This window comes from Scyliorhinus torazame, chromosome 6, assembly GCF_047496885.1.
Source record: "Scyliorhinus torazame isolate Kashiwa2021f chromosome 6, sScyTor2.1, whole genome shotgun sequence".
Classification (NCBI taxonomy): Eukaryota; Metazoa; Chordata; class Chondrichthyes; order Carcharhiniformes; family Scyliorhinidae; genus Scyliorhinus; species Scyliorhinus torazame.
In genome coordinates, this window is record NC_092712.1 from 119,573,611 (window position 1) to 119,586,745 (window position 13,135).

At 41.7% G+C, this 13,135-nt stretch overlaps 1 protein-coding gene across 3 annotated transcripts in view; it reads left to right on the forward strand.

Moving 5' to 3' along the window:
* LOC140424986 (shugoshin 1-like) overlaps nt 1-13,135 on the forward strand; it is a 51,533-nt gene that overhangs the window by 25,594 nt on the left and 12,804 nt on the right. For all 3 annotated transcript variants that reach the window (XM_072508730.1, XM_072508731.1, XM_072508732.1), the window contains exons 4-5: nt 3,836-3,948; nt 12,961-13,100. In XM_072508730.1, the coding sequence (XP_072364831.1) occupies nt 3,836-3,948; nt 12,961-13,100 (253 nt within the window). The remainder of the gene's footprint in view (nt 1-3,835; nt 3,949-12,960; nt 13,101-13,135) is intronic.

Here is a 13,135-nt window from a genome sequence, read left to right on the forward strand (position 1 = left end):
CCTCCCGTGCTTTTCAAACAAGACGAGGGGTCATTCATCTTTTCCTGGTTGTCTGCCACTTTTGAGCTGCTTACCAGGAAATGCACAAAATAATTGCAGTTTTTTTTCTCTACTTTCTGGAGTTGGTTTTCTGCAAGTGGATTGTTGAGGTTGCCATCTCATTGAGAAATGTTTGATCTCATTTTATCACTTAACCATATAAGAAACAGAATACTGAAATACACGGCATTATTCTGGTTAATCTTTCACTTTTGGGCCCAAGTGCCCTCTGCCAAAGTAGCTTTGCCTATGATCAAATTCAACTGCATGTTGCTGTGTATGTAATTGTGAACGTACGTAAAAAGCACTTGTTTAATAAAGTGCAACAAACCTTTGATTTTTGAAATTGAAGTTACATGACACTAATATTAATAAAACATTATCCTGATTGGACTAGAATCGCATATTGACACTGGCACTGGGAAGTTCCGAGGAACAAAGGGACCTTATCCATAGATCTCTGAATGCAGAAGGGCAGGTTAATAGGGTGGTGAAAAAGGCATATGCGACACTTGCCGTTATCAATTGAGGGATCGATTACAAAAGCCGGGAGGTCATGTTGGAATTATATAGAACTTTGGTGAGGCCACAGCTGGAGTACTGTGTGCAGTTCTGGTTGCCACATTATAGGAAGGATCTAATTGCACTGGAGTGGGTGCAGAGGCGATTCACCAGGATATTGCCTGGGATGGAACATTCAAGTTACAAAGAACAATTGGATAGGCTTGGGTTGTTTTAGCTGGAATAGAGAAGACTGAGGGACGACCTGATTGAGGTGTACTAGAGTGAGGGGCATGGACTGGGTGGCTAGGGAGCAGCTGTTCTCTTGGTTGAAGGGTCAATTACGAGGGAACACTAGTTCAAGGTGATGGGCAGGTGGTTTGGGGGGGATTTGAAGAAAAACCTTTTTACCCAGAGGGTAGTAACAGTCTGGAATGCACTGTCTGGGCGGGTGGTGGAGGCAGGTTACCTCCATCCTTTAAAAAGTACCTGGATGAGCACTTGACACGTTATTACATTCAAAACTATTGGCCAAGTGCTGGCAAATGGGGTTAGGTAGGCAGGTCAGGTGTCATTCATGTGTTGGTGCAGACTCAATGGGCCGAAGGACCTCTTCTGCACTGTATTATTCTGTGATATGAGCACACAAGTGTTTGGCATGCAGCAAAGCTTGAAATTGCCAGCCAAAGAAAAATGTTTGATTTGTCTGAATAATATTTCCGCAGTTATTCCCTTAATCTGTTCTTGGGAAATGATGCGAATAGCTGGTTGCTTACTAGTAATTTACAGAGGGATTTGAATATAAATATATTAGCTTGTTGAAGTATCCTTCTTGTGGTCAGGGAAGGAAGATCACGTGAACATATCTGGCTCTTAATGATGTCAAAGATTTGAAATGACTGTGCAATGATGTCAACCTGAGCTTGATTCTAGAGAATATGAAGAAGTGTGCTTTCAGATTATGAAAGCAACCATAAATTAGATGATCTGAGATGTTGACTCTTCAGGTGCCCATTTTAAAAGATGTAGGCTAGAGTCTAAATTGATTCGATTTTCTGGAGACCGCTGACCTTATTGAACACTATGCAAGATCTGTAAGAAAATTGCAGTATTTTTTAAAAGTGCAGTGATTGGGATTTTTTTTCAGTAAATTGTGCAGAATGTTATTTTTCTTTTTTGCACCTGAATGGAAATCTACATCCGTTGCAATGTTGTCAGAATTGCTTGTTCATGTATTTGTAATTCTATGGGTTTGAGTAAAATTTGAACATTTTGAATTTATAACAAGTAGCAAACGTCCCATTCTTTCATCACAAATATATTCTGACAGTAGTATTTGACACATTTGGTCATGACAGTTTTGATTTTATTTGCATACCAAAAATTGAAAATCCTGAAAATATTCTGCCCTGCTCAGGCAACATCTCTAGCGATCAGGCAAGTTAACCATTTGGGTGCAGGCCCTTCGTAAAAGCTGGTCCGCATCCAAATATTCATTTTCTGATAATGCCTAATGTGCTGAGTGCTTCCTGTGTTTTTGAGTTTTGTTTAATTTTCAACATCTACAGCTTTTCTCATTTTGTTAAAGATTTTTTTTTGTGTTGGAATCTTGAAGTGTTTTCTTTTAAACTTGAAAAACAATTCATTAAAGTTTTGGGATCATTGACATAAAGCTGTTGTTATCATAAATTTACTGCTGAGCAGACTGAATTTGTCATTTTCATCTGATAGTTTGGTGACTCAAAATTCACAATCCATTCTGGTACCTACATAATATTTGGGATTTTCTTATGAATGTAACTTAAGTTTAATTTCACTTGTTCTTTGTCAACTGATAGGATGAATAGTCAATCAAGATTGCTTGTTAAATTTATATTTTGACTATGCTCGGAAGCTCGTTAGGAGATGGGTACTTTCAAAGTTATTGGCCAACAGGTTTGTTTCAAGTCACTAGCTTTCAGACCGTAGCTCCTTGCTCCTTGGGCAGCACGGTAGCACAAGTGGATAGCACTGTGGCTTCACAGCACCAAGGTCCCAGGTTCAGTTCCCGGCTGGGTCACTGTCTGTGCGGAGTCTGCACATTCTCCCTGTGTCTACTTGGGTTTCCTCCGGTTTCCTCCCACAGTCCAAAGACGTGCAGGTTAGGTGGATTGGCCATGATAAATTGCCCTTAGTGACCAAAAAGGTTAGATGGGGTTATTGGGTTGCAGGGATAAGGTGGAAGTGAGGGCTTAAGTGGGTCGGTGCAGTCTCGATGGGCCGAATGGCCTCCTTCTGCACTGTATGTTCTATGTTCCTTCATCACCTGATGAAGGAGCTACGCTCTGAAAGCTAGTGGCTCAAAACAAACCTGTTGGACTTTAACCTGGTGTTGTAAGACTTGTGCCCATCCCAGTCCAACGCCGGCATCTCCACATCAAAGTTATTGGCAATCACAGAAAACCTATGTGGATGCAGGTTGATTAGTATTTACAGCTTGGATGTTTTAATATTAGTTTAATTCTGCTTCATTCATTTGACTTTTTCAATGATAATTGCATGCATAGATGCATGCATGATTGTAATGCGTATCTAGCTCGAACCTGCAATGTGACGAGTGATCTATTAAGAATCATTCTGAGAAATCTTGGTTTTCAGGAATTTGGTTTTTAATAATAATATAATCTTTTATTGTCACAAGCATGAAGTTACTGTGAAAAGGCCCAAGTCGCCACATTCCGGCCTGTTCGGGTAAGCTGGTACGGGTTTCCTGATAAAGGTGAAAGCTGTAATGTTTTTAAGATTTTTCATAATTTGGTTCAGGAAATAGTGTGCCATTAGAATAAACACCTGTTGTAAAAAATATGTTGCATTATCAGATTCCAACATCACGATGCTGCACGGTTTGACTTTCTCAGATGTGTTTTTTAAGCTGTCTTTGCAACTGATTAATAAACATTTTGCATTGCATTTCAGTTGTATGAACAGAAATTTTGTAGGCAGATGTATGAAATTGCTTTTTTCTAGTTTTATATACGAGAGACAGGGTCTCAGAAACTGAGAATGAAAAACTAATTCTTCGGACTTAAATAATAGAATCTGATCTTTTTATGGGTCATGAACATAGTTCAAACTTATTGGCATTTCTCAGATGGCCTTATTTCACTCTTTTGAAAACTAAAATTTTGTGTTGACTCCATTATACTAAAATTATGAATGATAATGTTCATCAGTGACAGTCAATAGGAAGTTGATGTACAATGTGAGGAATACACAATATGTAGTACTACTTTGTCGCCATGTTCTTTTTTTGCAGAATTTGAGATTCATTTCTGATTCCATAGAAGAGGATCTAGGCAACTTTGGGGATGATTTGCCACAATGTATACTGGAATCAGAATGTTCCTCACCTGTTGAGCCCTTTATTCAGTGAGTAATGTTTTCAAATTCTAGTCTTTAAAGAATTGGTATATTTCGCAGTGAGGGTTTTAATGACCATAATAGTTTTGTGTATTACAGAAAAATATGTAAATTCAGTGTTAATGTATAGGCTGCAGGAAGTGACCTTTCCGTTAGAACAATTTGTTAGATTCTAGATTGAATGAATCTTTCTTCCCCAGATCTGGAATAAAATATTTTGACTTCATAATCACTGTAAGGACTGATATTTTTATACACAGCTGCAGGGGTTTTGGGCACCTCTCAATTGCTCTTTCTGCAATGTAGTTCAGATTTCATGCTTTTGTTGGTAGAAGTCCTTCTGTAATTTATTTAGGGATATGAACCTTGCTGGTGAGGCCAGCATGTGTTGCCTATCCCTAATTGTTCACAAGAAGCTGATGGTGAACCACCTTCTTAAACTGTTGCAGCCCATCCAGTGTCAGTACTAAACAGTGCTGTTAGAAAGGGAGGTCCAGGATTTTGACCTACCGACATTGCAATCTAGTTCTGAGTCAGGATGGTGTGTGGCCTGGAGGGTAACCTGCAGGCGATGATTATCCAATGTATCTGCTGTCCTTGTTCTTGCCAATAGAAGTCGTGTGTTTATAAGGTGCTCTCAAGGGAGACTTAGCGAGTTGCAGTCTCTTGCATATGCGGTTTTTCACTATTGGAGAAATTTTAATGGTTATGATTAAAATTGACCTACTATGAATGTCAAGAGTAACAGACTTTATTATTGTATAATCATTTGATAGTTATGTCTAATATACATATTCTGAGAAAGCACTGTGCACATTGAAGCAAAATTCCATTTGAGATTATTCAATTACGCTCTAGTTTTAATCAACAATGGACACCAATATCTGACATTTACAAATGCAAATCAATGCAATTAAGATAATTCTTAAGAAGGCAGTTGAAATAAACAGGTTGCTTGACTACAATATGATCAGAATTTTCCTATGATCCTGGTAAATTATATGGATGTGTGAAGGGCTGGCAAGATAAAAGCCGAGCAAAACCATGATAATAGTTGTTGCGGCTAGTGGCATGGCACATAATGACTATTGCAAGGATCATAGAAGTGAAAGTGAATTCCCAACATGAGCCTTTTATCTCCCTTTTTGAAGACTGTCTGCTTGTCCTTTTGATGGCTTTTCCATTCAGCTTAATGGGATATGACTAAAGTTTAATAAAAGTTAAATGCCACAGGTGCTGGAGATCTGAAATAAAAGCCGTGCTGCAAATACTCTGATCTGACAGCATCTGTGGAGAGAGAAATGGGAGTTAAATGTGTCAAGTTGAATAAGACTCAGATGAGAATTCAGATTATTTCATATTTTTTTTGCACGTGTCCTGAACATTAATGTGATGAATGTTACATGTACATGTATAGATAGCCTGGGTCACATTGAGATCCAAAAAGATGAGGTGTTGGGCATCTTGAAAAATATTAAGGTAGATAAGTCCCCAGGGCCTGATGGGATCTACCCCAGAATACTGAAGGAGGCTAGAGAGGAAATTGCTGAGGCCTTGACAGAAATCTTTGGATCCTCACTGTCTTCAGGTGATGTCTCAGAGGACTGGAGAATAGCCAATGTTGTTCCTCTGTTTAAGAAGGGTAGCAAGGATAATCCAGGGAACTACAGGCCGGTGAGCCTTACGGTGGTAGGGAAATTACTGGAGAGAATTCTTCGAGACGGGATCTACTCCCATTTGGAAGCAAATGGATGTATTGGTGAGAGGCAGCATGGTTTTGTGAAGGGGAGGTCGTGTCTCACTAACTTGATAGAGTTTTTCGAGGAGGTCACAAAGATGATTGATGCAGGTAGGGCAGTGGATGTTGTCTATATGGACTTCAGTAAGACCTTTGACAAGGTCCCTCATGGTAGACTAGTACAAAAGGTGAAGTCACACGGAATCAGTGGGTGAGCTGGCAAGGTGGATACAGAACTGGCTAGGTCATAGAAGGCAGAGAGTAGCAATGGAAGGATGCTTTTCTAATTGGAGGGCTGTGACTAGTGGTGTTTCGCAGGGATCAGTGCTGGGACCTTTGCTGTTTGTAGTATATATATATAAATATAAATATATATATATAATATATATATATATATATATATATATATATATATATATATATATATATATATATATATATATATATATATATATATATATATATATATATATATATATATATATATATATATATATATATATATATATATTTTATATATATATATATATATATATTTATATATATTTATATATATATATATATATATATATATATATATATATAATTAGTAAGTTTACAGACGACACAAAGGTTGGTGGAATTGCGGATAGCGGTGAGGACTGTCAGAGGATACAGCAGGATTTAGATTGTTTGGAGACTTGGGCGGAGAGATGGTAGATGGAGTTTAATCCGGACAAATGTGAGGTAATGCATTTTGGAAGGTCTAATGCAGGTAGGGAATATACAGTGAATGGTAGAACCCTCAGTATTGAAAGTCAGAGAGATCTAGGTGTACAGGTCCACAGGTCACTGAAAGGGGCAACACAGGTGGAGAAGGTAGTCAAGAAGGCATACGGCATGCTTGCCTTCATTGGCCGGGGCATTGAGTATAAGAATTGGCAAGTCATGTTGCAGCTGTATAGAACCTTATTGGGCCACACTTGGAGTATAGTGTTCAATTCTGGTCGCCACACTACCAGAAGGATGTGGAGGCTTTAGAGAGGGTGCAGAAGAGATTTACCAGAATGTTGCCTGGTATGAAGGGCATTAGTTATGAGGAGCGGTTGAATAAACTTGGTTTGTTCCCACTGGAACGACGGAGGTTGAGGGGCGACCTGATAGAGGTCTACAAAATTATGAGGGGCATAGACAGAGTGGATAGTCAGAGGCTTTTCCCCAGGGTAGAGGGGTCAATTACTAGGGGGCATAGGTTTAAGGTGCGAGGGGCAAGGTTTAGAGGAGATGTACGAGGCAAGTGTTTTACACAGCGGGTAGTGGGTGCCTGGAACTCGCTACCGGAGGAGGTGGTGGAAGCAGGGACGATAGTGAAATTTAAAGGGCATCTTGACAAATACATGAATAGGATGGGAATAGAGGAATACGGACCCAGGGAGTTTTGAAGATTGTATTTTAGTCGTGCAGCATGGTCGGCACGGGCTTGGAGGGCCGAAGGGCCTGCTCCTGTGCTGTACTTTTCTTTGTTCTTTGTACTTATCTTCAACTGTAATTCAAAATTACTGAACTAAAACTTAAAAACTTCTACCTTACAAGGACCCAGTTGCTAAGGAACCACTGCTGGTTTATATAGTCTTCACACTGTATTCCCCTCTCAGCACAATAGAAACACTGTTGGAACTTAACCCCCACACACGAACACCCTTGTCCAGCATGAATCTAACTATAAGTTTTACCCTTTCAGGTACTGGAACATTAAATTAAACCCACTATACCTTATTTCTACTGTTTAGCAATACAAATGTAAATCCCTTAAAACCACCTTAGTTTTCCTAACAATAGCAATGATATAATGAGGGATATGCTGGATCAAGAGGTTACAGATTATGGCTGAACACCATGCTGCTGCTACTGATGTCCCACAGCATCTCATGGATAGGGTGCCCAGTTTTGAGATTCTAGATATTTTCTATCGCATTTAGTATGGTGGATGAGGCCGCAGTGTGAAGGTTGGACTTAACTGCCCAATCTGCGTGAAAACGTTCACTTTTATCAGTACTGTCATGGACAGATACTTTTGTGACAGACCGATTGATGAGGGAAATTAAGCAGTTTATCCGTTTACCACCTGCCACAGGCCCAATCATGCAAGTATGCCCTTCAGTAGTGGTGCTACTGAGTCACTCTTATGGGCATTGACAGCTCCTAATCTAGATTACATTCTTTACCCTTGCTACCTTCAGTGCTTTTTCCGAGTTGTTCTCAACATGAAGAAGCACTGATTCGTCAGCCAAGGGAGAGCCGTGAGAGGTACAATCAGAGACCTCGAGGGATCCGTAATCCATGCTGAGGCCTCGCAGGGCAGCTGCCTCATTTCCTGCAGTAGTCAGAGTGGAGTACAGAGATCCATGAGGGTTGTAGGGCTGATAGAGGTAGTGAAGCAGTTTGAAACCAGAATGAGAATTTAAAAATTGAGTATTGCTTCATAATGAACTGTGAAATGAATACCCGTTACAATCCCAAATATTTTAGATCAGGATCCGATCTCAAAACTTGTGGGCCTGCAATGTAATGTGATCTTTTTAATGCATATAAATCCCACTGCTCTTATGCCATAAAGAACTCCTGCTACAGATCTGACTTGCACATAAATGAACTCCAAAGGTGTAAGAGTAGAATTCAATCCAGATAAGTATGAAGTGATGGACAAACTAGGCAAGTGAATACATGATGAAGGGCAGGACCCTGGGAAGTATCAAGGATTGGAAGGACCTGGGTATGCATGTATACCGGTTCCTTAAGGTAGCAAGGCAGGTGGATAAAGTGGTTGAGAAAGCATTTGGACTAATTGCCTTTATTAGCCAAGGCATAGAGTTTAAGAGCAGAGATATTATGCTGGAACTGTATAAAGCATTGGTTAGGCCACAGTTAAGAGTTTTATGCTGTTCTGGAATCGACATCGAGGGATGTGATAATTCTTGGAAGGATGTAGAAGGGATTTACCAGGATGTTGCCTGGACTGGAGAGTTTTAGCTATGAAGAGAGATTGGATTGACTGGAATTTGTTTTCCTTGGAGCAGCAGGGGGGACACATGATTGAGATGTAGAAAATTATGGGGGCATAGATAGACAGGAAGAAACCTTTCCCCTTGAAGGGATCAAAAATAATCTTTATTGTCACAAGTAGGTTTACATTAACACTGCAATGAAGTTACTGTGAAACTACCTTGTCGCCACACTCCACATCTGTTCAGGTACACTAAAGGAGAATTCAGCATGTCCAATTCACCTAACAAGCATATCTTTCGGACTCGTGGGAAGAAACCCACGCAGACACGAGAAGAACATGCAGATTCCGCACAGACAGTGACCCAAGCCGGGATTTGAACCTGGGCCCCTGGTGCTGTGAAGCAACAGTGCTAACCACTGTGGTACCGTGCCACCCCACAATGACCTGGGGGTATAGATTTAAGGTAAGGGGTGGGAGGTTCAGAGGGGATGTGAGGAAAAACTTTTCACCCAGAGGGTGGTTGGCATCTGGAACTCACTGCATGAAAGGGTGGCGGAGGGAAGGAACCTTCAAACCATTTAAGAAAGTATTTATATGTACATTTGTGATGCCAAGGCATATTAAGAGCTAGTCCATGGCTTACAAAGGAAATTAGAATAGTATCCGATCCAAGGAAGAAGCATACGGATTTGGTCAAGAAACATAATAGGTCTGAGGATTGGGAGCAGTTGAGAATTCAACAAAGAAGGACGAAGGGATTGATTAAGAAGGGGAAAATACAGTACGAAAGTAAGCTTGCAGGGAACATAAAGGCTGACACTAAGAGTTTCTGTAAATATGTGAAGAGAAAGAGATTGGTAAAGACAAATGTAGGCCTCCTATAGACAGAAACAGGTGACTGTATAATAAGGGACAAAGAAATGGCTGAGCAATTGAATACATACTGTTCTGTTTTCACAAAAGAGGACACAAATCAGGGGCGAAATTCTCCGACCCGGATGGGCCGAAGTCCCGCCGCTAAAATGCCTGTCCCACCGGCGTAAATTAAATCACCTACCTTACCGGCGGGACAAGGCGGCGCGGGCGGGCTCCGGGATCCTGGGGGGGGTCGCGGGGCGATCTGGCCCCGGGGGGTGCCCCCACGGTGGCCTGGCCTGTGATCGGGGCCCACCGAACCACGGGCGGGCCTGTGCCGTGGGGGCACTCTTTCCCTTCCGCCTTCGCCACGGTCTCCACCATGGCGGAGGCGGAAGAGACTCCCTCCACTGCGCATGCGCGGGAATGCTGTCAGCTGACGCTACCGCGCATGCGCCGCCCGGAGATGTCATTTCCGCGCCAGCTGGCGGGGCACCCAAGGCCTTTTCCGCCAGCAGGCGGGCGGATATTCGTCCGGCGCCGGCCTAGCCCCTCAATGTTGGGACTCGGCCCCCAAAGATGCAGAGCATTTGGGGTGGCGTGATGCCCGTCTGATTTGCGCCGTTTTGGGCGCCAGTCGGCGGACATCGCGCCGTTTCCGGAGAATTTCGCCCCTGATACCAGAAATATTGGAGAATGAAAGGTTTAGTGAGAGGGAAGAACTGAGGGAGATCAATATTAGTAGAGAAATGGTGCTGGGAGAATTGATGGGATTGAAGGTGGATAAATCCCCAGGGCCAGATAATCTGCATCCCAGAGTGCTTAAGGAGGTGGCTCTGGAAATAGTAGATGCATTGGTGGTCATCTTCCGGGATTCTACATACCCTGGAACAGTCCCTGCAGATTAGAGGTTAGCTAATGTCACTCCAGTATTCAAAAACGGAGGTAGATAGAATGCAGGGAATTATAGACCAGTAAGCCTAACATCGGTAGTGGGGAAAATTCTTGAATTTGTTTATCAAGGACTTTATAGCGGAACATTTAGAAAGCAGTGGCAAGATCAGTCCGAGTCAACACGGATTTATGAAGGGGAAATCATGCTTGACAAATCTGTTGGAATCTTGAAGATGTAACTAGTACATTTGACAAAGGGGAGCTAGTCGATGTGGTATATTTGGACTTTCAGAAGGCATTTGACCAGGTCCCGCATAAGAGATTATTGTGCAAAATTAAAACTCATGGGATTGGGGGAAGTGTATTGAGGTGGATAGAAAACTTGTTGGCAGAGAGGAAACAAAGAGTAGGAATTAATGGGTCCTTTTCAAATTGGCAGGCAGTAACTATATATTAATGATTTGGATGAGGGAACAAAATGTAACATCTCAAAGTTTGCAGATGATACCAAGTTGGGTGAACTGTGATGATGACGCACAGATCGTATAGCATGATCTGGACAGATTGGGTGAATGGGCAAATCAATGGCAGATGCAGTATAATTTAGATAAGTGTGAGGTTATTCACTTTGGAAGCAAAGACAGGAAGGCAGATTAATGGTTGTAAATTGGGAGAGGAGTGTGCAACGGGACATGGGTGTCCTTGTGCAGCAGTCGCTGAAGGTAAGCATGCAGGTGCAGCAGGCAGTAAAGGCTAATGAAATGAAAATTGCTTATTGTCACAAGTAGGCTTCAAATGAAATTACTGTGAAAAGCCCCTAGTCGCCACATTCCGGCGCCTGTTCGGGGAGGCTGGTACGGGAATTGAACCGTGCTGCTGGCCTGCCTTGGTCTGCTTTAAAAGCCAGCTCTTTAGCCCTGTGTTAAACCAGCCCCTTATGTTGGCCTTCATTGAGAAGCAGGGATGTGTTGCTGCAATTATACAGTGCCTTGGTGAGGCCACACCTAGAATATTGTGTGCAGTTTTGGTCTCCTTTTCTGTGGAAGGATGTTCTTGCTCTCAAGGGAGTGCGGCAAAGGTTTACCAGACTTGATTCCAGGGATTGCGGGACTGTCATATGAGGAGAGATTGCCTAGGTTAGGATTGTTCTCGCCAGAGATCAGGAGAATGAGGGGGGATCTCATAGAGACGTATAACATTCTAACAGGACGAGACAGGGTAGATGGAAAATGGGGCTTGACTAATTAGGTGGTTGTTTTGATCCAAGGTGGGCTGAAGGGCCTTTTCTGTGCTCCAGACCACTAAGACTCTGTGCTTACAGCATATTTGGCTACAATTCATTCTCATCTGATTCATTCCTGTTGGAAAAAGGCTTCTAATATGCCCAGGCACAAGGCTTCAGCACATTTTTATGGCCTCTGATGAGTGGCTGGGATCATTCTGCAACCATCTCTTCTTTTCTTTCCAAGTGATGTTGGGTGCGTGTCAGCACTGGCACCAATCTTGGTGGGTAGAAATAGTGTCTTGCATCTGTGGTTGTGATGTGATTGAACAAATATCTAGAATGTGGATGAGACCCATCTGCTTTTCTGGGCCTTTCTCAATAAGACCATCAGCCCAGGTAAGCATTGTAAAGGCAGCAAAACATTCAAAGACAGGATCACGCTATCCATGCTGCAATGTTATAGAAAATATGGACACCTGTTTTTAGAACAAGACAACTGATTCAATCTGTCAAAAATTAACAACTTCCACTGTGTCACAATATACACCAGTATATCATGGTGCAGATACACACACACTGATGGATACACAGCGGGACCAATCAACACACACAACACCGCAGTCAATCACCAGTTAGAGCACAAGCACTATAAAGACGGGGGGCATCAGAGTTCCCGCTCATTCTAACTGCAGCCTCCTTGTAGGACAGAGCTCACAGCCTGCAGCACAGATCTTCACCATGTGCTGAGTGCATAGACTGGTTAGGACAAGGCATAGATCTTTAGTTCAATCTAATATCGTGTTAACCCATAGTGTAAGTATGTTCAACAGTTTCTGACTTAATAAAATAGTGTTGCACTATTTTAAGTGTTGGTGACCTGTATGTGTTCCACGGATCCAGAGTACCCAACACATCACACTGTATTTGAAGTTTGCTTCATGATGTATTAAATTAGATTGTTTGAACTAGGTTAGTGAAAGCTTGAGTTTGAGGAGCACTTTGTGATCTCTATTATTAGATTATAGAATTTGATAAAAAGAGCCGAAGCAAGAAATAAAGCGAAGATACAAGATTCAACATTTTTTTTTTAAACTATGAGGAGCAAACTAATGAAGATAAATGAGAAATCCTACTTATGATCGCAACCAATGAGCAAAAATAAAGCATCAGAAGATCTGTTGAACCTAACAATTTGTGTGTAATATAGAATTTGAAACTTGTACATGATGAGGAATTAGAGTGATTAAGGAAAAAAGTACATAGGTTGCTGTGCAAAGCACAATTTCTTTGTAATATCTTGATTTTAAAAATTGACGTCCTCAGGGATGTTGCGAAGCATGTTTCCTTGGAGATCTCCAGAATGAATTCACCTAAAAATGCTAAGTGCACCACAGCTGAAGAGAGCAGAGCACTGCGATCCAATATGGTGGGAACACAGCCTACATTAAAAAAGATGTCCAGAGGTAAGACCATTCGCATTAATTCTTGTGGTAAAAGA